Here is a 27,451-nt window from a genome sequence, read left to right on the forward strand (position 1 = left end):
AGGAAACGGGACTTGTGGAGATGGAGCTGTGGCAAGAGCAGGGAAGATGAGAGGCAGCTATGAACCTCTGGAATCCACACTAACTCTTAGTCATCTCTACCCCCCAGGATGGGGAAGGCTGGGGAGTAACACTAAACCGATTTCCTAATGTGGAAAACAAGTGACAAGCCGCAATTAGTGCTGCTTAAAAGGCAGGAGATTCCCTCTGGGCAAGCAGCCTGTGACCTTCAATTCCTCAGAGAAGTGAAAGCTGGCAGAAGGAAGGAAGCCAGTTATTCCTGCTGTCTGCACCCTACAAACAGCAGCAGGCTGCACCACAACTTGCCTGTGCTCGGAGCGCCAGCGACTCGCCCAGCTGCACCTCGGGCCCCAACATGGCAGGAAGACTGGGGGTCCCCCTGAAGCTGCTGCTGCTGCTGCTGCTCCCCCTGGACGGCTTCCAGGCCCTGAGGATCTGCTCCTTCAATGTCAGGTCCTTTGGGGAAGCCAAGAAAAGCAACTCCAGGGCTATGGAAGTTATTGTGAAGGTAAGATCCACACCTGGGACTCCCCTGGTAGTCTGGCTGCTCTCCCAGGGAGCTCTCTGCCTCTAGGCTCAAGCTCCGGCTGAATTAAATGCCCCAACCAAGCCTCCCCTTTCACAAAGTTGGGTCTAGGAGGGCTAGTGTGGAGTAGAGAGAAGCATACTGGAACGGGAGCCAGGAGCTGTGTGGAGTTTGAATCCTGATACCCTCATTTATGTGCTGTGTGTCCCTGGGCAAATTGTTCAACTCTTCTCTACCTCAGTTTCCTTATTTGCAAAATGCTGGGATTGGGATAGTTGGTCACTTTAAGTCCCTTCCAACTCCAGAGCAATGATCCTACGCCCTTGGGTTCTGATTGTGCTTTTGACATTTGGTCACCTTGGACAAACTGATAAACCTCTCGGAATCTCAGTTTCCTCATCTGAAAAATGGACTTAGAAAGAATGCTTAGAGAGGGCAGCCCCAGAGAGAGCTGGCTTCAGAGTGTGGATGATTTGAGTCCAGTTCTGCCCCTGATCCATACTGACTATGTGAACCTGGCTCACTTAGTCTCTTGATACCCCTCTTTAAAAAGAGTATATCGGTACAAAGAGTATCATTACCAAGGAAATCAGAGACTGAGTCCTCAGTGGATACCTTGTTCTCATTGGCCCCAAAAGGCAGAATAAGGAGCAAAGATCAGGGGAAATATATATATATTGAGGCTCAATGGCCCCAAAAGGCAGAATAAGGAACAAAGATCAGGGGAAATATATATTGAGGCTCAATGGCCCCAAAAGGCAAAATACAGAGGAAAGATCAGTGGAAATATTATTGAGGCTCAATAACAGTGAAAACTTCTGCCATGTTGGCTGCCCCAAAGTGGGGTGCGCTGCCTTAGGAACAGTTGATTCTCCTGCACTAGATATCTTCGAGCAAAGGTCCATTGGGACTTAAAGGTTGGACTAGAGGGCCAATGATGTCCCTTCCAAATCTGAGAATCCGTGCTTAAAAACTCAATCCCAAACACTCATACAAGTTAACTGAACTGATTAGTAACTATTAAAGTTTAAATAATTCCCTCCCATCCATAGAACTTCCTAATCATTTTCCAGAGTCTCCCTCCAGCCTTGGATGGATGATTGTTTGCTTGTGATGTGATACAGCAATGATATGGGGGTCCCCTGATTTTAGGGAGATTTCTGTTCTAACAATGTCAGTAATCTTAAATCTCCTGGCTTTGGAGTCTGCCTCAGGACTTCCCACACTCCGATCTAAGAAGGACAATGTTGTGAATAGACCTCTCCTCAGTTCATTGCTGACTCATAATCTGGTCAGTGAGCACCAAGTTCTGGAGACCTCCACCCCTCTGCCCTACCTGTGGGCCATAGAATTAGTGTGTCAATGATAGAAAGCTGGATAAAGGGCTCTCCTGGCTTTTGCTAATTTCATTTGGAACTTAGCCCACTTGAACAATTACAATAAAACTTTGCCCCTTGACTAGGAAATGGGTTCAAGCCTGAAAATTCTTTCGAGAAACTCGTGATACCGGTCTGTGACCCCAAACTTTTGGGGTCCCCTTCCCAACCTCAACACTGGGATGAAGATCTTTGCTTTTCCATCATTTTTTAGTCACTTTTCCTCCTGTCTGGGTGTAATTAGCTTAGATGCTCTTCTTCCAATTCTGCTCTTTTTTGGGGATAAGCCAGCAAAGTCAACTGAGCATTAACAGCAATTAAGATCATCTTCTTTCTCCCAGAGTTAAGACCTATTTAATCTTGGGCTTTGGGGCTGGGTCTGAGCCTGTTATCTAGCCAATTGATATTTTTTATGGCATAAGAGGCACAATCATGCTAGGAGTAAATAGGGAGGGATTCTATACAAGGAAAATATTTTCTTATTTCAAAATGTAAAGACCCCCATGTTAACTCAGTAATGGCTAAGGGAGGTATTGTGGGATAGGAGGCGGATTTGTAGCCAGAAGGGACCTTAGAGTTCATGAGTCCAACCTCATTTCAGAGGAAATGAGAAGTATTGAGTAATTTGCCTAAAGTAACTCAGGTGATGAGTAGCATTGTCCCACTTGCTTATTCATCACTCTAAAGATGCTAGCTGGGTTTGGAAGTTTTATTTTTTGTTTTGTTTTTTACATTTTTAAGTTTTACTGCTATTTTTTTAAATATCACTTTAATTTCTGAATATAGTTCCTCTCCCTTACCACTCAGTGAGTTATCCCTTACAACAAAAAGAGGGAAAAAATGCGCTGATGAAAAGTTCAGCAAAACTAACCAACATGTGAGTTGGGAATGATGTTCCATGTAACTATTTTTTCCCTGAGGCTACTTAATGACTACACAAGACAAAGAAAAACCTGAAACTGAAAATTGTGTAATTTCAATGTCCTGAAAGGGTGGAGAAAATGCTCTTCCCTTCTTTCCAGTGGAGGGGGAACCATGGAAAATTGCACAGAAGGGCAGCTAGGTGGTTCAGTGGATAGAGCACCAACCTGAAGTCAGGAGGAGAGGAGTTCAATCCTAGCCTCAGCTGTGTGACCCTGGGCAAGTCACTTAACCCCAATTGCCTCAGGGAAAAAATGATAGAGGTTTGTGTGTCCCAAGGATTCTCATGGAAGGAGGAGCCTTGGGACTCCCTGCCCAGGAAGCAAGACCTGTCACACAGCACTCCTTTGAGATTGATGATTCATGGGTTGCCCCTTGCCTACAAATCAAACTACGCCCAGTGTGTTTACTGGTGATTCATGGCCTTTTCCACCTTGAATGAGTTTGCTTTTGTAATGTGTCTGAAACAGCACAGGATGATGGAAAGAGAGAGAGCTGGGGAGTTTGGAGCCTGTTCCTAATGCCCGCTATCTATGGGGCCTTGGGATGGCTGAAAGACCATAGGATTTAGGGGTCAAGGTGTGTACGGTCAAACCTATGTGACATTGACCAAGTGACTTAACAAAAACAAATCGTAACACCTCAGGGTCCTCACTGGTAGAATGCAAGGGTTTGACTGGATGATTTCTCAAGGAGCCCCTCACCTCCATCATTCAGTGACTTTATAGTTTAAATTAAGTTCCTGAGAGCAGGGATCTCTGGGATGCCTTGTTCAGTACTACCTACTCTCCAGAAGAAAATTTTGACAAGTGACTCTCATGTGCTGGGCACTGTACTGGGTGCTGGGGACAAAGACTAAATAAAATAGTCTGCTCTCAAGGAGCTTACTTTCTACTTGGGGATGTTGGGAGAGGGGATGTGAAGAGTCAAGAGCACAGGGAAAATTGAGGAGGGAGAAAATGCCAATAGCGAGGGCTAAGAGTGGGGATCAGAGAAGGTTCCCTGGCAGGAAAAAAGACACTGGGTGGAGGAGGGGGAAAGAGGAAAGAGGGTACTCATGGCCTTGGAGGGGACACATCTTGTGTGTATCAACCATGAACAGTCTGGTTCAGCTGGGATGTAAAGCACATGCAAGAGAACATCATGAAGTAAAAGTGGGAGCCAGATCACAGAAGCCATTAATGCTGAGGGGAAAGACTTTGTCTGTTAGTCTATAGGCAATAGAGAGCTATGGAAGGTTTTATAGCTGCCTGGAGATATCAAGCTATGAGAAAAATGGCAAAGTTCCTTAGAATAAGTAGAACTTGACTAGGACAGAAGTATGTCCCTGAACTTTCCTGTTGGAGTTCTGCTCTAAAGGCAGTCAGGGTCCAGGGATGGGACTGAATCTGACCGCCTTTTCTCCCATGATCTTTCAAGCAGTCCTCCCTCACCCTCTGCTCTTGGAACTATGATTCGTGATGACGGTAACTAGTATTTGTACAGTATTTTAGGATTTGCAAGGTGTTTTACATACATCATCTCAATGATCTTCACAACAATCCTGGGACATGGATGGTTTTGCAGATGAGGAAACTGAGGCAGAGTTGAAGTTAAGTGTTTGAGGCAGTTTTTGAAGTAAGATCTCCCTGAGTGCTAGTGCAGTACCAAGGCTCAGATCCAATCCTGCTTCCTGCAGGAAGCCTAATTCTCTCCAGTGGTTAGTGCCCTGCCCTGTAACGAGCTGTCGTCTCCAGAAGCTGCCGGATCGCTCTCTGGGAAGAGATCTGCTGTGTCTACTCAAATCTTTAAGACAGATTCTTCTTCCTGTAGTGAACCGTTGTCTCCAGGCAGTTGCTGTTAACTCTTGTCCTTAGAAGTGACTTCCCTTCCTGCAGAGAGCTCCGTCAGGCCTGATGTAATGCAGAGAGTCTTCTTCTATCTCTGAGAGTCCTCTTTTATTCTCCCAGAGAATGGGCGTGGGATAATGCAAGGGCTTCTGGGAAGAACCACCCCAGCCAATGAGCTTGCCCCCTCTATCAAGTCAACCTGAGTTCTCACCTTGTAATTGTCCAGAAAACCTGAATTCTCACCTTGTTACTGTCCAGACAACCTGAGTTCTCACTTAGTAATCCTAACACTGCCCCATCTTCCGAAGCCAGGAAAGAGATTAAGGATCTAACAGGAAAAAGCAGACGCATCAGGGGGGTGATGGGCAGATGAGGTAAGGTCATGGGTTACATCCACAGGAAGAATGTGAGCCATGGACAGTTCCCTGGCAGATAAGACCCAGAACAGGGGTCAGAGCCAGCACATCCCAGCTCACTGAAGCCAGTAGTGGCTTCCATCCATGGGAGGGAGCAGATTTTTGCTGTTGCTGGCTTTAAAAATGAGACTCTCTTCCAGAGGCAAATAGGAGACAGCCCCAGTGAAGAGCTACTCAAGTGGAAAATGGCATTTGGTGATCAGGAGTGCATTTTACAATCACTAAAGTAATCCTTTCACAAGCAGGGACACAATGGGATATGGAGAGCAGAATGTGGGCTAGGGCTTCACAAGCTGAGGGCAGAATGCATCCTCTCACACTGCCAGCTGGGGGATCATGGACAAGGAAACGAATATCTCTGAGTCTCCCTTTGTTCACCTCGAAAATGGGGGTAATAAAACTTTAGTGCCTACCTCCCCCCAAGTTGTCATAAGACTCAAATGGCTTAGGACACATTAAAGCTTGTTGTCATTTCGATCATGTCCACTTATTCATGATCCCTTTGGAAGTTTTCTGGGTGGGAATGGTTTGTCATGTCCTTCTCCAGCTCATTTTACAGAGAAGGAAACTGAGGCAAACTGGATAATTTGTCCAGGGTCATAGAGCTAGTAAGTGTCTGAAGTCAGATTTGAACTCAGGAAGACTGCCATGTCTTCCTGCCTCCAGGCCCCACACTACCCATTGTGTGTCACTGAGATGCACATAAAATAATTATTAAATTATTAATTATTAAAATTAAAATATTCAAAAATTTCACCAATCCTTTTAGGATACTGTGCATGTGATATAGACATACCTACACACATAGATATTCACACTTCTGAGACAAAGTATATGTCAATATGCATATATAATATGTACACCTATGTATTTGTGTTGTGTGCTTACACGTGTGTTTATATACATGTAGATATAGTGCATTGTGTATTTACAGATGTGCATGTGTGGATTGAAGTGATTTGCAAATTTTAAATTACCGTGTAAACGTCTATTATTATTATTCCTACCAGAAAACCTGGAATAAGTGACATGAAATATTAATATAAACATACATAATATGTCCACCTGTAGAATTGTGTCAGTGTACTTAAACATGTGTTTACATATATGTAGATCTAGTACACTGTGTATTTATGCATCTGCATTGTGTATTGAAGTGATCTGAGAATTTTAAACTGCCATGTAAACATCTGTCATTATTATTCCTATCAAAAAACCTGAACAGGTTGTATGAAATGTTAATATAGCCATATATAATATGTACACCTATATATTGTGTCGGTGTACTTTCCCATGTGTTTACATATATGTAGATCTAATACACTGTGTATTTATACATGTGCATTGTGTATTGAAGTGATTTGAGACTTTTAAACCGCCATGTAAACATCTGTCATTATTCCTCCTATCAGAAAATCCAGAACAGATGACATGACATGTTAATATATGAATATATAATATATACACCCATGTAATTGTGTCTGTGTTTATGTATATGTAGATCTAGTACTCTGTGTATTTATGCATCTGCATTGTGTATTGAAGTGATCTGAGAATTTTAAACTGCCATGTAAACATCTGTCATTATTATTCCTATCAAAAAACCTGAACAGGTTGTATGAAATGTTAATATAGCCATATATAATATGTACACCTATATATTGTGTCGGTGTACTTACACGTGTGTTTACATATACGTAGATCTAATACACTGTGTATTTATACATGTGCATTGTGTATTGAAGTGATTTGAGACTTTTAAACCGCCATGTAAACATCTGTCATTATTCCTATCAGAAAATCCAGAACAGATGACATGACATGTTAATATATGGATATATAATATATACCCATGTAATTGTGTCTGTGTTTATGTATATGTAGATCTAGTACTCTGTGTATTTATACATGTGCATTGTGTATTGAAGTGATTTGAGACTTTTAAACCGCCATGTAAACATCTGTCATTATTCCTATGAGAAAATCCAGAACAGATGACATGACATGTTAATATATGAATATATAATATATACCCATGTAATTGTGTCTGTGTTTATGTATATGTAGATCTAGTACTCTGTGTATTTATACATGTGCATTGTGTATTGAAGTGATCTAAGAATTTTAAATTGCCATGTAAACATCTGTCATTATTATTCCTATCAAAAAACCTGAACAGGTTGTATGAAATGTTAATATAGCCATATATAATATGTACACCTATATATTGTGTCGGTGTACTTACACGTGTGTTTACATATACGTAGATCTAATACACTGTGTATTTATACATGTGCATTGTGTATTGAAGTGATTTGAGACTTTTAAACCGCCATGTAAACATCTGTCATTATTCCTATCAGAAAATCCAGAACAGATGACATGACATGTTAATATATGGATATATAATATATACCCATGTAATTGTGTCTGTGTTTATGTATATGTAGATCTAGTACTCTGTGTATTTATACATGTGCATTGTGTATTGAAGTGATTTGAGACTTTTAAACCGCCATGTAAACATCTGTCATTATTCCTATGAGAAAATCCAGAACAGATGACATGACATGTTAATATATGAATATATAATATATACCCATGTAATTGTGTCTGTGTTTATGTATATGTAGATCTAGTACTCTGTGTATTTATACATGTGCATTGTGTATTGAAGTGATCTAAGAATTTTAAATTGCCATGTAAACATCTGTCATTATTCCTATCAGAAAATCTGGAACAGGTGACATGAAATATCAACAAAGGGAACGTATGGTTGAACACATTCATCAGTATTTGTCTCACACTGATCAGGAAACAGGGACAGAAATATGTGACACCTAGGACGTGTGTCCTGTTGCTGAGCCCTCCACACCTGGGATTTCTTTGGGTTAGGATGATGAGGACAATAAATGAGGCTCAAAAGGAAAGATGGTTCAATGCTTTCTTCTCCTCCAAAGTAACCAAAGGGCGGGTCCCGTTAGCCAATTCATTCGCTACTCTATGCTGTGTTAAAACAAAGTCATTATTGATAGTAAAGGGATAGACTGGCATTTGGCCTCTAGATTGAGAAAGGCCAAACTTGCCTGAAAGGGCAGGGGACTCCAGAACAAAGTTGGCGGGCACAAGGAAAAACCAAGTGCAAGAAATAGAATTTTGGAAATTCATTTTATACATAATCAGGGCCATAAAACAAAGTTTGTTCTTCGGATATAGAGATGTTATCCAAGAAGTTCCAAAGAGATTTGTAAATAAGACAGGAATCTCTCCTAAGGATGTAAAATTCTATTAATCATTTGTGTCTCAGGTTATCTCCTTCAACCTGTCCCAAGACAGGAAATTCCTGTTAATCATTTGTATCTTGGGCTATCTCTTTTAACCTCACCAAGGAGAGCTCTCTCTAAAAACTCCAGCCCATAGCACAAAAAGAAGATGTGATGGCAATGCTAAGTGACTATTGGAAGCAGAAGGATTGACAGACATTTACAGCCTGACTTTTTGGCCTTCAGAAAATCCTAGAGTCAGTCTACCAGCAGACAAAAATGAAGTTTTGTTTCTTTGATGTAATCTCTTCCTTTATGCAGATAAGCATCAATGGAGGAAGCAATGGGGTCCAACCCCCTCATTTTATAGGTGAAAAGGCTTACCAGGTCAGAAGATGAGCATTAGTTAGAACCAGATACTTACATATTGCTGCTAGATTAATTTTTTCAAAAACATTGTTAGATACTTGTCAATTTTTTGATCAGGAACATCCAATGACTCCCTGTTACCCTAAGGCAATGTGACATAATACATAGAGAGCTGAGTTCATTCAGAAAAGCCTGAGTCTAGCTTCTGACAGATTTTTGGCCTTTAAACTCATAGTGATCTGAGCCAATAGTGTCCAACTCACATGGAAATAAGGGTCACTCAACTATACCCAGAAATTCCAGGGTGCAGTGGGAGGCATATATTGATTCAATTTTTAAAAATATAATCTTATCGTTGTTTAATTGTTTTTTTATTCACTTTGTTAAAAATGTCATTATTACATCTGAATCTGGTTTGAGCTGGACTTCCCTCTAAATAGTTCTTAAAGACTAGACGCTTCAGAGGAGGTGCCCACCTGCTTGAGTAGGAGTCTCTTCACTAGGGAGTTCTTGAACTCCATGGGTAATAACTCCATTTTGTTCTCAGAATCACAGTATTTCAGACTTGTCAATATTTCACACATGCGTGTGCCCATCATTTTATCAGTGTCACTTGTTAGGCTCTCTGGGATGAATAAACAGACTCAATTTCCCTTGTTGCCATGACCTAGCTAAAAAATACTGAACAGGTTTCCTCTGATGTCTTGCTTTTTGTTTTTGTTTTTGTTTTATCATAGATCGTCAACCGCTGTGACATCATGCTTCTAATGGAGATCAAGGACTCCCAAAACATCATTTGTCCCACCTTGAAGAAAATGCTGAATGGGTAAGAAAACACAAGTCTTCAGCCCCCTTTTATGCCAACAGACAAGGGCAAAAGAGAACTGAAAGAGGGAAGGAAGGACAGAAGCTGAAACACCTAGTCACATCTGCTCACATTTCCTAGAGCACTTATATCCCAAGGAAGAATCTTTACTAATACTTTATTTAAAATTTGTGCATCAATATTCATTAAGGATATTAGTCTATAATTTTCTTTTTCTGTTTTGACTCTTCCTGGTTTAGATATCAGCACCATATTTATGTCATAGAATGAATTTCACAGGACTCCTTCTTTATCTGTTTTTCCAAACCATTTATGTAGTATTGGAATTCATTGTTCTTTGAATATTTGATAGAATCCTCTCATGAATCCATCTGGCCCTAAAGATTTTTTTCTGAGGGAGTTCATTGACAGCTTGTTCAATTCTTTTGCTAAAGGTTTATTTAAGTACTTTGTTTCCTCTTTTGTTAATGTGGGTAATTTATATTTTATATATTCATCCATTTCAATTAGATTGTCGGATTTGTTGGCATATAATTGGGCAAGATAGCTCCTAATTATAGGAAAGGCCTTTAGGAACCATTCAGAATGAATATGCAAAGGTTAAAATCACAAAATTGAAAATAAAGGAAGGAAAGATATGAGAAGTCCATTTATTGAAGAGTCAAGAGTTTCCTCTTAAGCCGTCTGGCACATTTAGCTTGAGTCTAAGACTCAATTTCCCCATTTGTAAAATGAGGCTAGATAGGCTTCAGCAAGAACATTCTAAGACTTTAGAATTCTTGAGAGGAGGAAGGAAGGGAGGGCTGAGAATAGTAAATTGGCCTTCTTAGCCCAAAGTTGAACTCTGCCTTCCTGAGAACCTGCCACCATCTTCAGCTTTCACCATTTTCCCCTTCTGGGTGCTATAGATCAGTCTCAGGGTGGAAGAGATAGGCAGCTGGGCAGGAGACTTCTTCATGTGCACTGCTAGGTGACACAATTCTGCCTCATAGGACCAGATATTTACAGTCCAAAGGTCCCTTAGACACTAAGTCCAATGCTGCCATTTTATAGATGAAGAATCTGAAGGCCAGAGAATGGAAGGGACAGACAGGATCATGGGTATAAAGGCACAGTGGGATCTTAGAGGCTTATTAACTCATCCCTTTTGTTTTATTGATAAGAAAAATCAGTGATTTGTCCATAAGTAAGTGGCAGGACAGATCTTTTTAAGTCAGGGAGCTCTGATCCTAATTCAAAGTTTTCCATTATGTCCTAGCTGCCTCCTATGGCCTCCACTCTCCCTCAGATCCCCTAATTGGAAAATGTTTCCCATTCTCACTTGACAGAAGTCCAGAGGTGCTTGACACATGTTCTCACAAGTACATTACAATATCCTTTTAAAAGAAATTAGATTAATGAGTCATTTGCATACAAATCATCAAAATAAGACTGGGCTATTCTAGTTATTCAAAACAAGCCTAGCCTTACATAAACAGGAAGCTGGAGTTCAATCTACTATGACCAAGTTCTGGGTTTGGCTTTTTAAAAAAATGCTGAAAGCCCAAGTTCTGCATGGGCTGCCAAGGGGCCCAAAAGTTCCCCAAAATAGAACTCCGAAGTTCTCCAAGACTCCAGATTCTGCACACATAGAGAAGGGGACGACTGAGCTAGGATGCTACGCCCTGTTGGGGCCTTCCCAGGACTGAATCCTTCATTTCCTGGTAGAGAGTGAGAGTAGAAAATAGTCACTTTAATCTGAATTCTTACAACTTGGGGGAAAGTTGGTTCCAGCATGTATTTGGCAAACATGAATAAAACCAAAATCTCACAAGTTCAGGCTAATAAGTAGAGGGAGCTAAGGGGATGGAGAAAGGATAGATGAAGCCCAGAAGGAAGAAGGCCAGTTTCCACTAAAAGAGTCTACAATGGTGATTATTTTCAGGCATTCATACAAAGCCACAAAATCCCAAAATTGGAAGGGATCTTAACGTCTTCCAACCACAACAAAAATGAACATTTTAATAGTACTTTAAGAGCTTGTAAAGCTCTTTCCATTTATTTTCTAAATATGTAGGATGATAACAACAGAAATCCCCTTCACAATACATCTGATAAGTGGCTGTCCAATTTGTTCTGAAAGACTTTCAATGAGAAGGAGCCCACCATCTCAGAGGTCACTTTGAGTGTAATTCAGTAAGGGAGTTTTTCTTGATAGGAAGCCTAAATCCCTCTTCCATATGGCAGAGACTCAAACCCTTCCTTACACTGTGGACTTAGGAACTGGAAGGGGCCATCTGTATCCAGAGAGACTATGGAGACTGTATGCGGATCACAACGTAGTATTTTCATTTTTATTGTTGTTTGTTGCTTGTTTTTTTTTTCCTCATTTTTTCCCCTTCTGACTTGATCTTTCTTGCACAGCATGATGGAGGTGGAAATATATTTAGAAGAATTGCACATTTTAACCTATATTGAATTAGTTGCTATTCAAGGGAGGAGGGAGAAGGAAGGGAGGGAGAAAAATTTGGAACACAAGGTTCTTCAAGGATGAATGCTGATAATTATCTTTGCATGCATTTTGAAAAATAAAAAGCTATCATTATTAAAAATAATAATATTTTATTTCTCCTACTTACATGTAAAAACAACATTTATTTAAAAAAATTTTGAATTCCAAATTTTCTTTCTCCCTCCCTCATCTCCCCCCTCTCCCTGAAACAATAAGCAATTTAAGACATGCATTACTTAAAAAAAAAAACCTGTAAATTTAATTTTTTCCTCAATAGTATTTTTTCTAGTTATCTGTGAAGATAGTTTTCAAAATTCATTTTTGTAAGATTTTGAGGTACAAATTTTTTCTCTCTCCCTCCCTTTTTCCCCTCTCCCCAAGACAGCAAGCAATCTGCTCTAGGTTAACTTGTAGTACTTTCAAGGAGAGAAGAGAGCACTAGGCCTAGAGTCAGACCTGGATTTGGATTCTTTCTTGATGCTCATTAGCAATCAGAAGAGTCATTTAATCACCTTACACCTCAGTCTCCTTACATGTACAATGGGAATAACATCTATAATATCTAACTCAAGAATCATCAATAGATTGCTATTTATACTTCTATGTGGACTCATTATCCCTCTTGTTATAATGTAACTATACATTATATTATATACAGTACATATACAGGATATAATGTATCTATAGGGATATTTTGTTCTCCAGCCCTAAGCAGACTGTTTTTGAGTCATTTTTCAGTCTGTCCGATTCTTTATGACCTCATTTGAGGTTTGCTTGGCAGAGATACTGGAGGAGCTTGCCATTTCCTTCTCTTGCTCATTTTACAGACAAGGAAACTGAGGCAAACAGGATTAAGTGATTTACCCAGGGTCACATAGCTAGTAAGTGTTGGATATTCCTGACTTTAGGCCTGACATTCTATCCTTTATACTGCCTAGCTGCCCCACTTGTCACATAGATGCTTTTGTTGATAAATGACTTTTGGAAAGGATCTCAAAAACCATCCAGACCAGTTCCCTTAATTTACAAATGAGGAAACTGAGGTCATTAAGTGACTTATGTAGGAAATAAAGATCAGAATGAGGACTTGAACTTCAGCCCCCTGAAAACCTTAAAGCACTATCATTATACATTGCTCTTGTGCTTAAGTGTCAAGATCCCAGAAACCAGACTCAGAAAGGAGAAGCTAAAGAAAGAACAAAAGCACATAGTGGGTTTGCAGATGAGAAGACTAAAGACCCAAGATGGTGGGACAATGTTGACTTAGGAAGCTCATGGGAAATCTTTCTGTCTTCTAGGAAATCCCAAAAAGGCACCAAAGAGTACAACTACATAACTAGTTACCAGCTGGGAAGAAATGCCTACAAGGAACAGTATGCTTTTTTCTATAGGTGAGCACAAATTTCAGTGGATCTGGGAGGTCAGTAATGTTAATGCTCTTCCTGTGTTGCTCATGTTCCCTTCTCAAGCTCTTAGCTGATACTCTTATCTATATTCTGTAATTCTCTCTTTGGGAGACTTGACCCAATAGGCTGAAGTACTTAGAGCAGGGGTTCTCGAACTATGGCCCATGGGCCAGATGCAGCTGGTAAGGATGTTTATGTGGGGGGCAGCTAGGTGGCGCAGTGGATAGAGCACCAGCCTTGAAGTCAGGAGGACCAGAGTTCAAATCTGGTCTCAGACACTTAACACTTCCTAGCTGTGTGACCCTGGGCAAGTCACTTAACCCCAGCCTCAAAAAAAAAAAAAAAAAAAAGAGGATGTTTATGTGGCCTGACGGGTTATGGCAAATGGGCTGAGGGGCAGAGACAGAGTGTGAGCTTTTGTTTTTACTATAGTCCAGACCTCCCACAGTCTGAGGGACAGTGAACTGGCCCCCTATTTAAAAAGTTGGAGGACCATTGACTTAGAGAGAGTCCCTCAATCCCCTCACTTTACAGATGAGGAAACTGAGGCACAGGGAGCTCACATCATAGAAGTAGTAAATGACAGAATCAGGACTTGAATGTAGGCCTTCTGCCTCCAAATCCAAGGTTCTTTCCAAGGCCTCCATCCTTTTAGATCTGTCTCTTAATATAGCATGGCTATCAATGACCATATATCTTTTTTTTCCTTTGACACTAGCTTTCAGTTAGAACCAGTTCTTATAGTTGCCATGGCAATTCACAAAAACTATCTTTAAAGGTATAGATGCATTTTGGGTGTACATTTGGCGAAGGCTTTACCTCCAATGAAATCCCAGGGTTTTCCAGGTATCACAGGAACCCATAACCCCATGTAGAAATGACTTTTTTTTTTTATAAAGCCAATCTCAGAGAGATAGTGTAACACATTGGATAAAAAGCTGAACTCAAAAAGCCAGGAAAATATGGGAGGGGGAGGAAGTACCATCTCTGAAATTATGAATAAATAAAAATGTTGGTCAAATCATTTAACCTCTTGTGCCCCCAACCAAATGTTTAAGACTTTTAAGCTGCAGAGAGGGTGGATGACCTTCATTAGTAGAGGGCATTTCCTATAGTAGCAGTGAAATTACAGGTCCATTTGATTACTACACAACCCTCATCGCCTCTGCAAAATGAGCTAGAGATCACAACTAGCACTTGCACAATTTATGGTATTTGTTGGATTACATAATATTTATTGAGGTTGATCATAGTTTATGGAACAGCCTAACAGTTGGGTAGGTAGTTTGACCTTTGGCCTATTGGATTCAATTGACTATTTATTAAGTGTCTAGGATGTGCAAAGCACTGGGCTAGAAATAGGGATGCAAAGAAACACAACAATCCTCACCCTCAAGGAGCTTATCTTCTGCTGGAGTAAAATAGCATATACGTACCAAGTATGAGTAATATTGTGCAGAGAAAGTCAAAATGGGTAGAGCACAAGGCTCGGGAAAGTCCGGATCCCCTGAGCTGAACTTGGAGGGAAGCTGGAGATTCACATGTTTTAGTTTTGCCAAATCAGAAAGTTATAGGTGCTTTCCCCCAAAGAGGATATTAGTCCAAAGTCTTCGTGTCTTCAAAGTGATTTTTAAAAATTTTTTAAAATGGAAGTGGCTCACACCAGATTTCTGTTTCCTTTTTACTTTATTTAGGGTAAGTAAGGTATCTGTGAAGAAAAGCTATCATTATCATGACACCCAGGAAGGAGATGAAGATGTCTTTTCCCGAGAACCTTTTGTGGTCTGGTTCTACTCCCCTAAAACTGGTGAGTCAGCTAAGAGCACCAAATTTATTGGATCAGATGATCATAGAGCAAGGAGGGTCCTTAGAGATCAGAGCTCAACCCCTTCATTTTACAGATGAGGAAACTGAGGCTCAGAAGGAAGTAACTTGCCCTAAATGTGCTCCCGACTCCTGACTCTAACCCTATGACTTCCCTAACTTGTAATGCATCCTTTGGTGTTAATTATAATTGTGCGTCATTGGAAGTGTCCAGATTGATGGGAATGATCTATGGCACCTCCTCTGTCCTCATATAGTACAACTTGTGCTTTCTCTAAGAGAATTCATCTGTCAATCAGCACCAAGAGAACTTGCAATTCACTTATTTTATCTTTCCATTTGACTATATGTGTGAACACATACACATATACATATTTGTGTGTATATATTTATATATGTTTATGCATATATATACATATATACATATATGTACATATACATATATATATCTCCAACCTATAACTATGCTAAGGGAAAGGAGGAAAGAAGGCATTTTATAGCCCAATCACCTCTGGACCAACCCAGGCTGGGGTTCAAATTGGGATAAAAGTGTCTTACACATACTAGGTGCTTATTAAATGGTGAATTGAATTCAAGATGCCAAAGGTCATAATCAAACTACCTGCATAACTCCTAGGCTGATCCTAGGCTAAGGAAACCGTAATATTCTGGTCAGTAATAAGGGGGATGCTGTTTCCTTTTTATTCTGTTTCTATGACCTGGACAAGGGAGAGCTTGACTAAATCCCTGTTCTCTCCTATTCCCAAAGCTGTCAGAGATTTTGTGATCATCCCTCTACATACGACACCTGAGACGTCTGTTCGAGAAATCGATGAGCTCTTTGATGTCTACATGGATGTAAAACGTCGATGGAAGCCTGAGGTTACTACCGTCTCTGTCACGGGCTTTAAATATTGATCAAGAGAGGCAACCCCATAAACCATTGGAGTGATATAGTCAGGCCTGTGCTTATGGAATATCAATATGGCAGCTCTAGGGAAGATATAGGTTCAAAGATAGGAAATTTTGACCTTGAAAGCAGCTAGGTGAGTGGAGAGAAAGGAACAGATGCAAGAGAAGTGGGATGTGACCCACAACATTTGGCAGTTGATTTGATAGGTTCAGGCAGAGAACGTGAAGAGCAAAGAATGATTCTGAAGTTGCAAACTTGGAGAACTGGAGAGATGGAGGTGCTCTTAATAGAAATGGAGAAGTTAGGGAGACAGGTGGATTCAGAGAGAAAGAGAATCAGCTCATTTTCTGTTCTGTAGAATGTCAGAATCATGTGAGAATGCATAAAGCTCCTTCCCCTTCTAGGGAGTGTTTGAGATGATGTATGAGGTTTCTTCCCTTTTTGTAATCACAGGCAACGTCTCTGGGCTCCTTTATATTAGATGAGAAAGTAATAGGAGGAGGTGGAAATCAGAAGAATTACTAGCAAATTGGGTAGAAGAGAAAGAAAATAGAAGAGAAGGTGGGGGTCATCAGGAAGAGAAGGAAACTTAATTTTGCAGTGTACACTGAAAGGCCGTTTCCAGCCACACTCACCATTTTGGAGGGAATAGTATGTCCAAGGCCAAGATCTGATACTCCTTAGAAATCTGGGCAGGCAGCATAAGTGGAGCTCAAAGAAAGACAGAGAACAAAGCTTGTTCAAGTCTAAGGTGAGATTTCCTACTTGACAGCTTGGTAAGGAAAAGAATTTTCTCCTAAAGGGAGAAGGAAGTACCCTGAAAGTTTGACATTCAAACTTTCCTGACATGTGTTTTCTTTTTTTTTTTTTCTTTTTCTTTTTTTTTCTCTGAGGCTAGGGTTGTGACTTGCCCAGGGTCACACATCTAGGAAGTGTTAAGTGTCTGAGACCACATTTGAACTCTGGTCCTCCTGACTTCAGGGCTGGTGCTCTATCCATTGTGCCACCCAGCTGCCCCTTTTTTCTTTCTTTTTTTTTTTTTTTTTAAATTTACAAGATATATGCATGGGTCATTTTTCAACATTAACTTTTGCAAAAACTTCTGTTCCAATTTTTCCCCTCCTTTCCCCCTAGATGGCAAATAGACCAATACATGTTAAATATGTTAAAGTATAATGCATTTTTTTATAAAAGAAAACTCCTCTCAAAATGATAGAGAGGAGTCCCCAACCCAGTACAGTGAAATAGTAAGTATAATACTCCTGCTTGAAGGCAGAAAATATTTATCCTCATACATGATTACAAGGAATATGGGGGGACAGTATCAGCCACAAAAACTATCAGAGACTCTCCAAATAAAAGCAAAAAGGGGTTTATTATGATCTCTTGAGAAAAGGCATCTCCCATCTGACAAGGTGTTTGTCAGTAAAAGGAGTGCAAAGTAAAAACTGCAAAATGCAAGATTAAATAACCTGAACAACAGAACCCCCATTTCTCCCATAGTTTGGGGGAGCCAGCTTGCATTCTAATCAAAAATCTAACCCAGAAATAAAAGAATAAATTGCTTTCAAAAGAGGGACTTAAATGCTAATTAAGAAGTGGTGGGAAACAGGAGGGGACAAACACCTTGCAACTTTTTTAGCTCTAGCTCTACTGGTTATTATAAAGTCTCAAGTCACAAGTAAGGTATAATTTAAGGCCGTATTCCCTTGAGAGGGTCTTCACTCAGTTAATTCCACACATGTGTATGTACTAGGTGAAGATCTGTCAGAGTTGTGTAGTCATTGTGTAGACCTGGGTGACATTGCATGAATGTGGAGGATGCCATGTAACTTTTTATAGATCTATGAGGCAATATAGAGACTTGTGTAGACCTGACATTGTGTAAATGTGGATGATGTGGGATAGCCGGTATTGTAGAGTTTATAGGCATTGTGTAAAGACAGGAAAGCACTGTGCGGATGTCGACAGTATCTTGTATGAGGGGCAGTGGGTAAGGTCGTATAGCGATGGGCGGCGTTATATAGATATTGGTATTATATAGTTTTGGATAGCTTTGTGTTGGTGTGGTGACACTGCAAACACGGGTGATTTTATGTAGGTATGGGTACTGTGTAGATGCCAGTAATATCGTATAATTATAAGTAGCATTACGATATAGAGGAGGGTGACATTGTATAGAGATTAGCATTATGATATAGAGGAGGGTGACATTGTATAGAGATAGGTGACACTTTATAGCCTTAATAATAGCTAATGCTTATCTGGTATTTACCATGTCCTAAACTCTTTACAATTATTATATTTTTTGATTTTCAGAAAAACCTTGGGAGGTGGGTGCTATTTTTACCTCCATTTTTACACAGGAGAGAAACTGAGGCTCAAGAAAGTTCGAAGTGTTAGCCTAAAGCTTGACTCACTACCCCACGCAACCTTTTCACGAGTGCTTGTCTTGACGTTTTTTGTCATCCACAATTCTGGTTCTTTGGAGGTGGAGACGCTCCATACAATCAGCCAGAAAGCACCAAGAAAAGAACAGTGTGAAAAAGATGGCCCCCGGTCTCAAGGAGAAGCTTTATGGCTGAGAGGGCTGGGCAGTGTTCCCCAAATGTTCTGGCCACTTCTCTCCTGCTTATTCCCTATTCAGTTCTTGAATCAGTTTTGTACGCTAGAGCTGGAAGTGACCTTGGACACCATTTTATCCAGACCCTCATTTTTTCATTTGAGGAAACTGAGGCCCAAATGACTTGTGCAGGATTACCGAAGTATAATGAGAACTCAGGATCTGACTCCAAACGTAGCACTCTTTTCTCTATACTCAGGAATCTTGTCATAACTAGGACTAGTGGAGAATTTTAACTCTAATACAGGATATTCTTTTTTGTTGATTTTATATTTTTAAGGAAGAGAAAGAAATCCAGTTTCCGTGAGTATGGGGGAATCACAAAACTTCGGTTTTACTGTTGTGGGTTATAAGCAAAAACATCTGTAAAATCTTTATATTTCTTGACTCAATAAGCTTGTATCTTTTAGAACTTCATCTTCATGGGAGACTTCAATGCTGGCTGTAGTTATGTCCCAAAGAAGTCCTGGAAGGAGATCCGACTTCGGATGGACCCCAAGTTTGTCTGGCTGATCGGTGATGATGTGGACACAACAGTCAAGGAAAGCACCAAGTGTGCCTATGACAGGTGAGAAGCTCCCTCCCCACCCCAGCCTAAACCACTCACAATTCCTGCTGATTGCAGCTCCCCCCAAAAAGGGCTCCCCTGTGCCCGGCTCATTTCTGAAAGGAAATCAGAGGGGATGCATGAAGGTTTAACACCCAACTAAGTAGTAAAGTCATCCAGATGATAGACCAGCCATCCCAGAACCCTGAGTTGGCTCTGGGATTTATTCTAATTGACAACAAACTCAACTTCTGTGAGATTCCATTTTGCCCTATTTAGTTCAGAGAATAATTCTACCATTATTTTGTTTTTCTTACAAAGTTCTTAGAGTTCTTAGAGAGACTACTGCTTAGCAATCTGACCCCTCCCCAATGACTTTAGTCATCACCTCTGTTCAGCTGACACCTGGATCTATATGGCAGCATCAAGGAGAAGCTGGGTGGGATAGTGGAAAAATCATGGGGTTGAGGTCAGAGAACTGGACAGAATCCCAGATCTGCCTCTATAGAAGAAGGAAGGAAGGAAGGGAAAGAAGGGAAAAAAGGAGGGAAGGAAGGAAAGAAAGAGAGAGAGAGAGAGAGACAGAGAGAGAGAGGGAGGGAGGGAGGGAGATAAGAAGGAAAAGAGGGAGGGAAGGAGGAAAGAAGGGAGGGAGGGAGAGATACTTCAAAGGGAAGACTACACCTGGCCTTCATTTGAAGCTCCTCTAGTCAAAAGGCCAAAGGAACATAGATGGAGAGTTGGAGGAACTTTGGACACCATGTGCTTCAACCCTCTCATTTTACAGAAGACAAGACATCAGCCCAGGATGTTGAGACCCTGGATATCTTAGAATCAGCAGGAGTCAGGATAAGCAAAAGTCTTTATTCCTGGCCTTTTGGGGTTGCCATCAGGGGATTAGTTCTAGCAATCTCCATACCTCCTTCCTCTTTCATCACCTCCAAGAGAGAATGACTCTGCCAGTCCTACTCCACCCTCTTATCTCTCTCTTTTCCTTCTTTGTCCACACCCACCGATGGAGCCAGCACATGAATAGTTGGGGAGGGTCATTCTCCAAGCATATGTTAATAGAGAATGTCCAATTGTAATTAGCCCTAGGTTACCTTGCCCCTGCTCAGTTCTAGACCTTTACATCTCCCGCTTTCTTTTGTTTTAGAACATAGGTGGTCATGCCATCCCTGACTTCTCAGGGAGGTGAGAACCCCAAAAAGGAGGTGATCACACCCTCCCTGACTTCTCAGGAATGGAGGTGAAAACACCAAAAAGGAGGTGATCACGTCCCCCCTCCCCAACTATTCAGGAAGGGAGGTGAAAAGCACCAAAGGGAAGTGGGGATTGCTAGCGGGTTTCTGGCTGAAGGGTCTTATTAGAGACAGGTATGCATAAACCCATCAGCATGGGAGGTGTTACACAAGCACATAGCAATAATGCACAGGCTATTAGTGATGACTCTCCCCACAGTCAGTGCAGGCTCAATGAGATGTAACAAACATGAATTGTACATGCAAGTAGTGATATAACAAACAATATAAATCAACAGAGTTTTATAAAAGATTTAAAGAAGTCCTAGAAGGAGGGTATGTAAACATCAGTCACACATACACCTTCTTCAGCAGCCAAGAGATAGTCCAAAACCAATCTATTGTCCATTGCTTCACGTGTCAGGGAATCTAATGATCCCCACAAGTTTTTGAAGTCCTGCAACAGTCTTATGTCTCAGAGAATCCAATGATTCCTGAGGGCTTCCAAGTCGTACAACAGTCTTATCATGTCTCAGAGAATCCAATGATTCCTGAGGGTTTTCAAGTCCTGCAACAATCTTATCACATCTCAGAGAATCCAATGATTCCTGAGGGTTTTCAAGTCCTACAACAATCTTATCATGTCCCAGACAATCCAATGATTCCTGAGGGTTTAGAAGTTCTACAATAACATTATCATGTCTCAGAGAATCCAATGATTCCTGAGGGTTTTCAAGTCCTACAACAATCTTATCATGTCCAGAGAATCCAATGATTCCTGAGGGTTTAGAAATCCTACAATAATCTTATCATGTCTCAGAGAATCCAATGATTCCTGAGGGTTTTCAAGTTCAATAATTTTGATGTCCATGAGTCAAATGCCATAACTGCCATGCTCTTTCAGTGGTGGGCACAGTCAGCAACAGAACCACCCCATGTTTCTTGGGTCTTCTCTTTCGTTTCAAGGGTCTGTTCTGTCTCTCTCTGATGGACAAGGCGAATATGGCTCGTTGGCATCCATCTGATTCCTTCTCCATCTGTAGAGATACAAGCAAACCCTCTCCCCCAGCAGATAACCTATCTGTCCCTTCCATTCACCACTTTCTGGGTCTCTCCACATGACCTGGTGATTATCTAAGGACAGTAGAGCTGCTCGCACTGGACACTGTCCTTCCGGTGAGTTATAAAACCTGTCTGCCGGAGCTAGTGCATCTTTGTCAAAAATTTAAAAATTAATGGTATAGAGAATTAAATTTAGAAGTTCTCTAGGGTTACCGGTGGCTCCCCCTTTCTTTTGTTTTTGGAGGAGTGACTTAATGTCTCTGTTTCTTCTCTCTACTATTGCCTGACCTTGAGGATTAAAGGGTATGCCAGTGGTGTGTAAAATCTTATACTGTGCACAAAAGTGTGCAAAATGTTTAGAAGTATATGCAGGTTCATTGCCTGTTTTTATTGCTTGTGGCACACCCATAATTGCAAATGCTTGTATAAGGAATTCAGTGACCAGTCGGGCTATCTCTTTTGCTGATGGTATTGCAAAAGTGAATCCTGAAAAGGTGTCTACCACAATGTGGATAAAAGATAGACGACCAAAAGATTTATAATGGTCACATCGAGTCTCAAATCAATCCACACCTCCTTCCTCTCTCACCACAGCCAAGAGAGAATGATCCTGCCTGTCTTACTCCTTTCTCTCATCCCTCTCTTTTCCTTCTTTGTCCACACCCACGGATTGAGCCAGCACAGAATAGTTGGGGAGGGTCATTCTCCAAGCATATGTTAATAGAGAATTGTCCAATGGGTAATTAGCCTTAAGTGCATCTGTTCAGTTCTAGCCCTTTACACAGGGAGATTCATTGTCCTTCCCAAAAGTTATATAGGTATTGATAGTAGCAGGATTTGAATCTACATCCTCTGACACCAAAGTCTGTGTTCTTTCTATTGTATCTCTGAATCAATTTGGAACCTTTTAAATGGAGAGGTGGGTCCTGCAGAATATTTCCCAAATCAGTCCATATCCATCAGGGATTTGAAGAAAGGTCCTTTCCTGTACATGAACAGAAAGCCACCTCCTCCAGACAATCCATGGGACGCCACCTGTCCTGGTCAGAGGAAATAATATTCTAATAGCTATGAGGTATCAGTTGTTAAGGGCAGCTAAATGGCTCCATTCGCTGGGCCTGGATTCAGGAAGTTTCATCTTCCTGGGTTCCTTCTGGCTGTGTGGCCCTGGGCAGGTTCTTGTTTGCCTCATTTGCCTCAATTACCTTATCTGTAAAATGAGTTGGAGAAGATAATAGTAAACCAAGAAAACCCCAAATGGAGTCACAGAGTCAGACATGATTGAAAAATAAGTGAATAATATCATTTGATCATTACACCATAGCCAAGTTTGGGATAGGACCATCAAAGACATCTTTTTAATATATATATATTAAAGCTTTTTATTTACAAGACATATGCATGAGTAATTTTCCAGCATTGACAATTGCAAAACCTTCTGTTCCAAATTTTCTCCTCTTTCCCCCCACCTCCTCCCCTAGATGGCAGGTAGTCCCATACATGTTAAATATGTTAAAGTATATATTAAATCTAATATATGTATACATAGTTATATAGTTACCTTGCTGCATGAGAAAAATCAGATCCAGAAGGAAAGAAAACCAAATGCAAGCAAACAGCAACAGAAAGAGTGAGAATGCTAGGTTATGATCTACATTCAGTTCCCACATCCTCTCTCTGAGTGTAGATGTCTCTGTCATCACTGAACAATTGGAACTGGTCACCAAAGACATCTTAAAACAGTCCTTGGAGTTCATCTTTCAGTCAGGAAGTCTGGGTTTCTTTGGGCCCTGGCTGCTTTCACATCTGCAGACCAGTTCACAGAAACACAAAGTGCAGAGCATCAAAATCCCCAGGCCCGAGGGTCTACTTCATCCCAGGAGGTCCGCCACTATCAGCTAAGTGTGTAGCTCTGCATATTTGCAAAGAGCTCACTCTAGTTTCTCTTGTTCTGAAGTTTGGAATTTGTTTCTGTTTTATGAAGCTCCTTGGTTCCCCTCAGGATGTCCAGGGAATTTCCTTTGCAGAAGTAGTCACTGTGGGAAGGCAGCATCTGCTGATAGGGAAAAGAGAAGTCTCACCAGCTCCTCCAACCCTCATGAGAGGAAGCGTCCCTAGCCTTGGAGCAGCTATTTCAAAACCAAAAGTCATGAAGGATGAATTTCCCCCTTGCCCAAAGTTCCTCTCATTAAACCCAGCTGTGTCCCCATTCCAACCCGCTGGCAGGAGCAAAGACAGACCTATAAATATCCAATCAAGACTCTAATCCAGAGACTGACTCAGTGATGTTTTCCTCCCTTGTCCTAGGATTGTGGTCCACGGCCAGAAGATAAACAATTCCATTGTTCCAGATTCTGCCAAGACCTTTAACTTCCATAAAGTCTACAACTTGCCTGAAGAGGAGGTAAGTCTGCCCTCTTGCATTTTCTCTAGAAATCCTGAGTTTGTTCCCATGCACTCTCACTTCTGAGGGTGCTGGGAAAACATTTGAAGGTGGAGATCTTTCCATCCCGGAGTTGTTGTTTAGAACTTGGGTCACCTGTTCTGCCTGGGCTTCCATCTTGTTTTCTGTGAAAGAAGAGGTTGAAACAGGTGGACTCAGAAGGTCCTTCCTTCCTCTGAATCTGTAATTAGCTGGACGTCCCATGGAATCAGGGAGGACAGCCATCTTTGGCCCTTGGCACACGGGATTGGCAATAAATGTTGGCCAAGATGGACCAAGAGTCTGTTCTAGTATTTCTAAAACTTGGGGGATTTCTCAAATTCTGAATTTATTTGGATCTAGAAAAACTCATCTTCTTGAACTAAAATCTGGCCTCAGACACTTACCAGCTGTATAACAAGTCACATAGTCCCATTTACCTCAGTTTCCTCATCTGTAAAATGAGCTGGAGAAGCAAAATACAAACTACTCCAGTGTCTTTGCCAGGAAAGCCCCCAGTTGTGATGACACAACAAAGAGTTGGACATGCCTGAAGTGACTTAACAACCACAAATAACAGGCCACTTTCTCTCTCTGAGCTTCGGCTCCTTCATAACTACAAAAGGAGTAGTAGAGGATGGATACAGTTCCATCTGAGAGTCTGTGACTTATTGGTTCTTTTCTTTTGTTAGGCTCTGGATATCAGTGATCACTTTCCTGTGGAGTTTGAACTGCAGCCTGGGGGAAGCTTCACTAACCTTGTCAGATCATTTGCTCCCCAAAAAAAGAGAGGAAGGAAAAAGTCACAGCGTGGCTAGAAGCAGATTCTTATAACTCCCTCCTTTTATTTTCCTTTTTAATAACAAAAAAGCACCATGGAAACCATCCAACCCATTTACACCAGTTTGACCGTGTTCCATTGAGGGAAAGGGGGCTTGATTAAAGCCAAAAGAAATGGATTAAACCTTAGCTCTGAGACTTTTTACCCGTGTGACCCAACTGTACCTCCTTGTCCTCAGTTTCCTCCTCTGTATAATGAGAGAATTGGGCCAAGGTGACACTGAGATCCCTTCCAGCTCTAGATCTAAGAACCTAGTAGTGCAAAAGTGTTCATAACCTCTGACCCAGTCCACTGTGACAAAAACAAAGCTCCCTTGCAAACCAAAATATTTATAGCAGTATTTTTTTTATGGCAACAAATAAGTGGAAATCAAGTAGGGAATGGCTGAACCAATTGTGGTTAAGTCAATGCAGTAGAATATTATTTAGTACAAAATGACAGATAACATTAAATTCAGAGAAACCCGGGAAGATTTGCCTCAACTGATGCAGAAGGAAATAAGAAGCGAAAACCAGTCAATGACAATGGTATTAAAGAAAAGATTTCTCAAAGGACAACAAATTTTTGAGTAACTGAAAAACCAGTAATGGTCCTGGACACTGGATAATAAAGAGTGGGTATTTAAGGGCTGGATGTTTCCCACATTATCAGAGGAGATCACTCTATCAGTTGTTTTTGCTTAATTGAGTTTCTTTGTTCATTCAGGTCAATTTAACAAGCATTTCTATGTGTGCCATATTCTGGGGATATGAAATCAAAATGAGACGATCCCTCAAAAAGCTTTGCTGTTGAGCTCATATTCTTTGTCATCCAGTGTTTGATTGAGGTTGGGATCAGGGAGGAAGGTCAGGAAACCTAAGGGGATAAAGTATATCCAGCAAAGATTGAGATTTAGAAACTAAAAGCTTTGTCTGGATGCAGATTGAAGAATACTATTTTCATTGTTTTTGTTGTTTTTTTCTTTCTTGTGGTCTTTTTCCTTTTTTGGATTCATCTTTTACACCGTGACTAATGTGAAAATATGATTAATATGATTACATACTGTATAATCTTTATCAAATTGCTTGCTGTCTTAGGGAGCAGAGGGAGGGAAGGAGAAAAATTTGAAATTCAAAATGTTATAAAACTGTATGTTATGTATGGGACTACCTGCCATCTAGAGAAGGGGGTGGGGAAAAGGAAGGGAAAAGTTGGAACAGAAGGTTTTGCAAGGGTCAGGGATGAAAAATTACCCATGCATATGTTTTGTATATAAAAATCTATAATAAAAAATAAAATTAAAACAGTGAATGTTAAAAATATCTTTACATGAAATTAGAAAACATTAAATGCTATTATATTGGAAAATTTTTTAAATGATGATCAGGATACTCTTAGAAAAACTTGGACTTACATGAATTGATGCAAAGTGAAATGAAAGAACCAAGAGAAGATTGTACATCGTAATAGCAATATTGATCAATGATTAATAGTGAATGACTTTACTATTCTCAGCAAGACAATTCTGAGGCAGTGATGATGAAATATGAAATCCATCTCCAGAGAACAAACTGATGGAGTCTGAATACAAATTGAAGCATACTTATTTTTTTTTATTCTTTATTTTTCTTGGCTTTTTTGAGGGGGTCATCTGTGTTTTCTTTCACAACATAACTCAGATGGAAATACATTTCACATGTATAGCTTATAACAAATAGCTTGCCTTCTCAATAGGTAGGGAGGAGAGACCATTTGAAACTCAAATTTTTGAAAAACAAATATTAAAATTGTGAAAAACTTTTAAAAGAAATTAAAAGCGGGACAGCTAGGTAGTGCAGTGAATAGAGCACCAGCCTTGAGTTCAGGAGGACCCAAGTTCAAATCTGGTCTCAGACACTTAACACTTCCTAGCTGTGTGACCCTGGGCAAGTCACTTAACCCCAGCCTTGGGGGGGGGGGGAAGAAATTAAAAGCATTAAATAAAACACACACAGGAAATACCTGGAATGAATGAATAAATGAAGGCAGTGTTAATTAAGTACTTACTATATATACCACTATGCTATGCTACTATAAATGCATGTATTCTATATGTTCAGAGCCACTATGCTAAGTGCCTAAAATACAAATATAAGCAAGCAATACAACCTTTGCCTTCAAGAACTTACTCTCTAGCAGACAACGACAACACATAGCTAAGGAAGGCTGTTTTACTTTGGGGAGTCTTGGAAAAATCAACTGTCATACTTCTTCCAAATGCAATGTTGATTCCCAACTGCTTCAGGAGCAAGAGGAGAGGGGGCTATGTATAAGGTGGGATAGTAGTTGGAACATGAAGTACGACTAACTAGGATGGTACAAACTCACTGTAGTGGTTCCAAAGCTAAAGGGAATAGCAATAATATTGCTATTGCTAATATTTATGAGTACCTACTATGTGTCAGATGTTATTCTAAATACTTTACAAACAGTATCTGAGTCTCATAGCAACTCTTCGAGGCAGGAGCTATTTTCAAGTCCATTTTAAAGATGAGGTAACTGAGGCAAACAGAATAAG

At 40.6% G+C, this 27,451-nt stretch overlaps 1 protein-coding gene across 1 annotated transcript; it reads left to right on the top strand.

Annotated features, from left to right (window-relative positions):
- Positions 1 to 237: 237 nt before the first annotated feature.
- LOC141551977 (deoxyribonuclease gamma-like) lies at positions 238 to 26,192 on the top strand. The gene is made up of 8 exons (XM_074284277.1): positions 238 to 527; positions 9,457 to 9,545; positions 13,335 to 13,427; positions 15,137 to 15,249; positions 16,036 to 16,148; positions 19,213 to 19,370; positions 23,960 to 24,056; positions 24,767 to 26,192. The coding sequence occupies exons 1-8, from the start codon at positions 375 to 377 to the stop codon at positions 24,890 to 24,892; spliced, it is 942 nt and encodes a 313-aa protein (XP_074140378.1). The 5' UTR covers positions 238 to 374; the 3' UTR covers positions 24,893 to 26,192.
- Positions 26,193 to 27,451: the final 1,259 nt, after the last annotated feature.

The sequence above is a fragment of the Sminthopsis crassicaudata genome, chromosome 1, assembly GCF_048593235.1.
Source record: "Sminthopsis crassicaudata isolate SCR6 chromosome 1, ASM4859323v1, whole genome shotgun sequence".
Classification (NCBI taxonomy): Eukaryota; Metazoa; Chordata; class Mammalia; order Dasyuromorphia; family Dasyuridae; genus Sminthopsis; species Sminthopsis crassicaudata.

What these genes read in the sequence shown, in the direction of transcription:
- LOC141551977 (XM_074284277.1), top strand. Translation starts at nt 375, where the DNA reads ATGGCAGGAAGACTGGGGGTCCCCCTGAAGCTGCTGCTGCTGCTGCTG. An exon ending in CTATGGAAGTTATTGTGAAG is followed by an intron (nt 528 to 9,456) that starts GTAAGATCCACA and finishes GTTTTATCATAG; the next exon opens with ATCGTCAACCGCTGTGACAT. An exon ending in AACGTCGATGGAAGCCTGAG is followed by an intron (nt 16,149 to 19,212) that starts GTTACTACCGTC and finishes TGTATCTTTTAG; the next exon opens with AACTTCATCTTCATGGGAGA.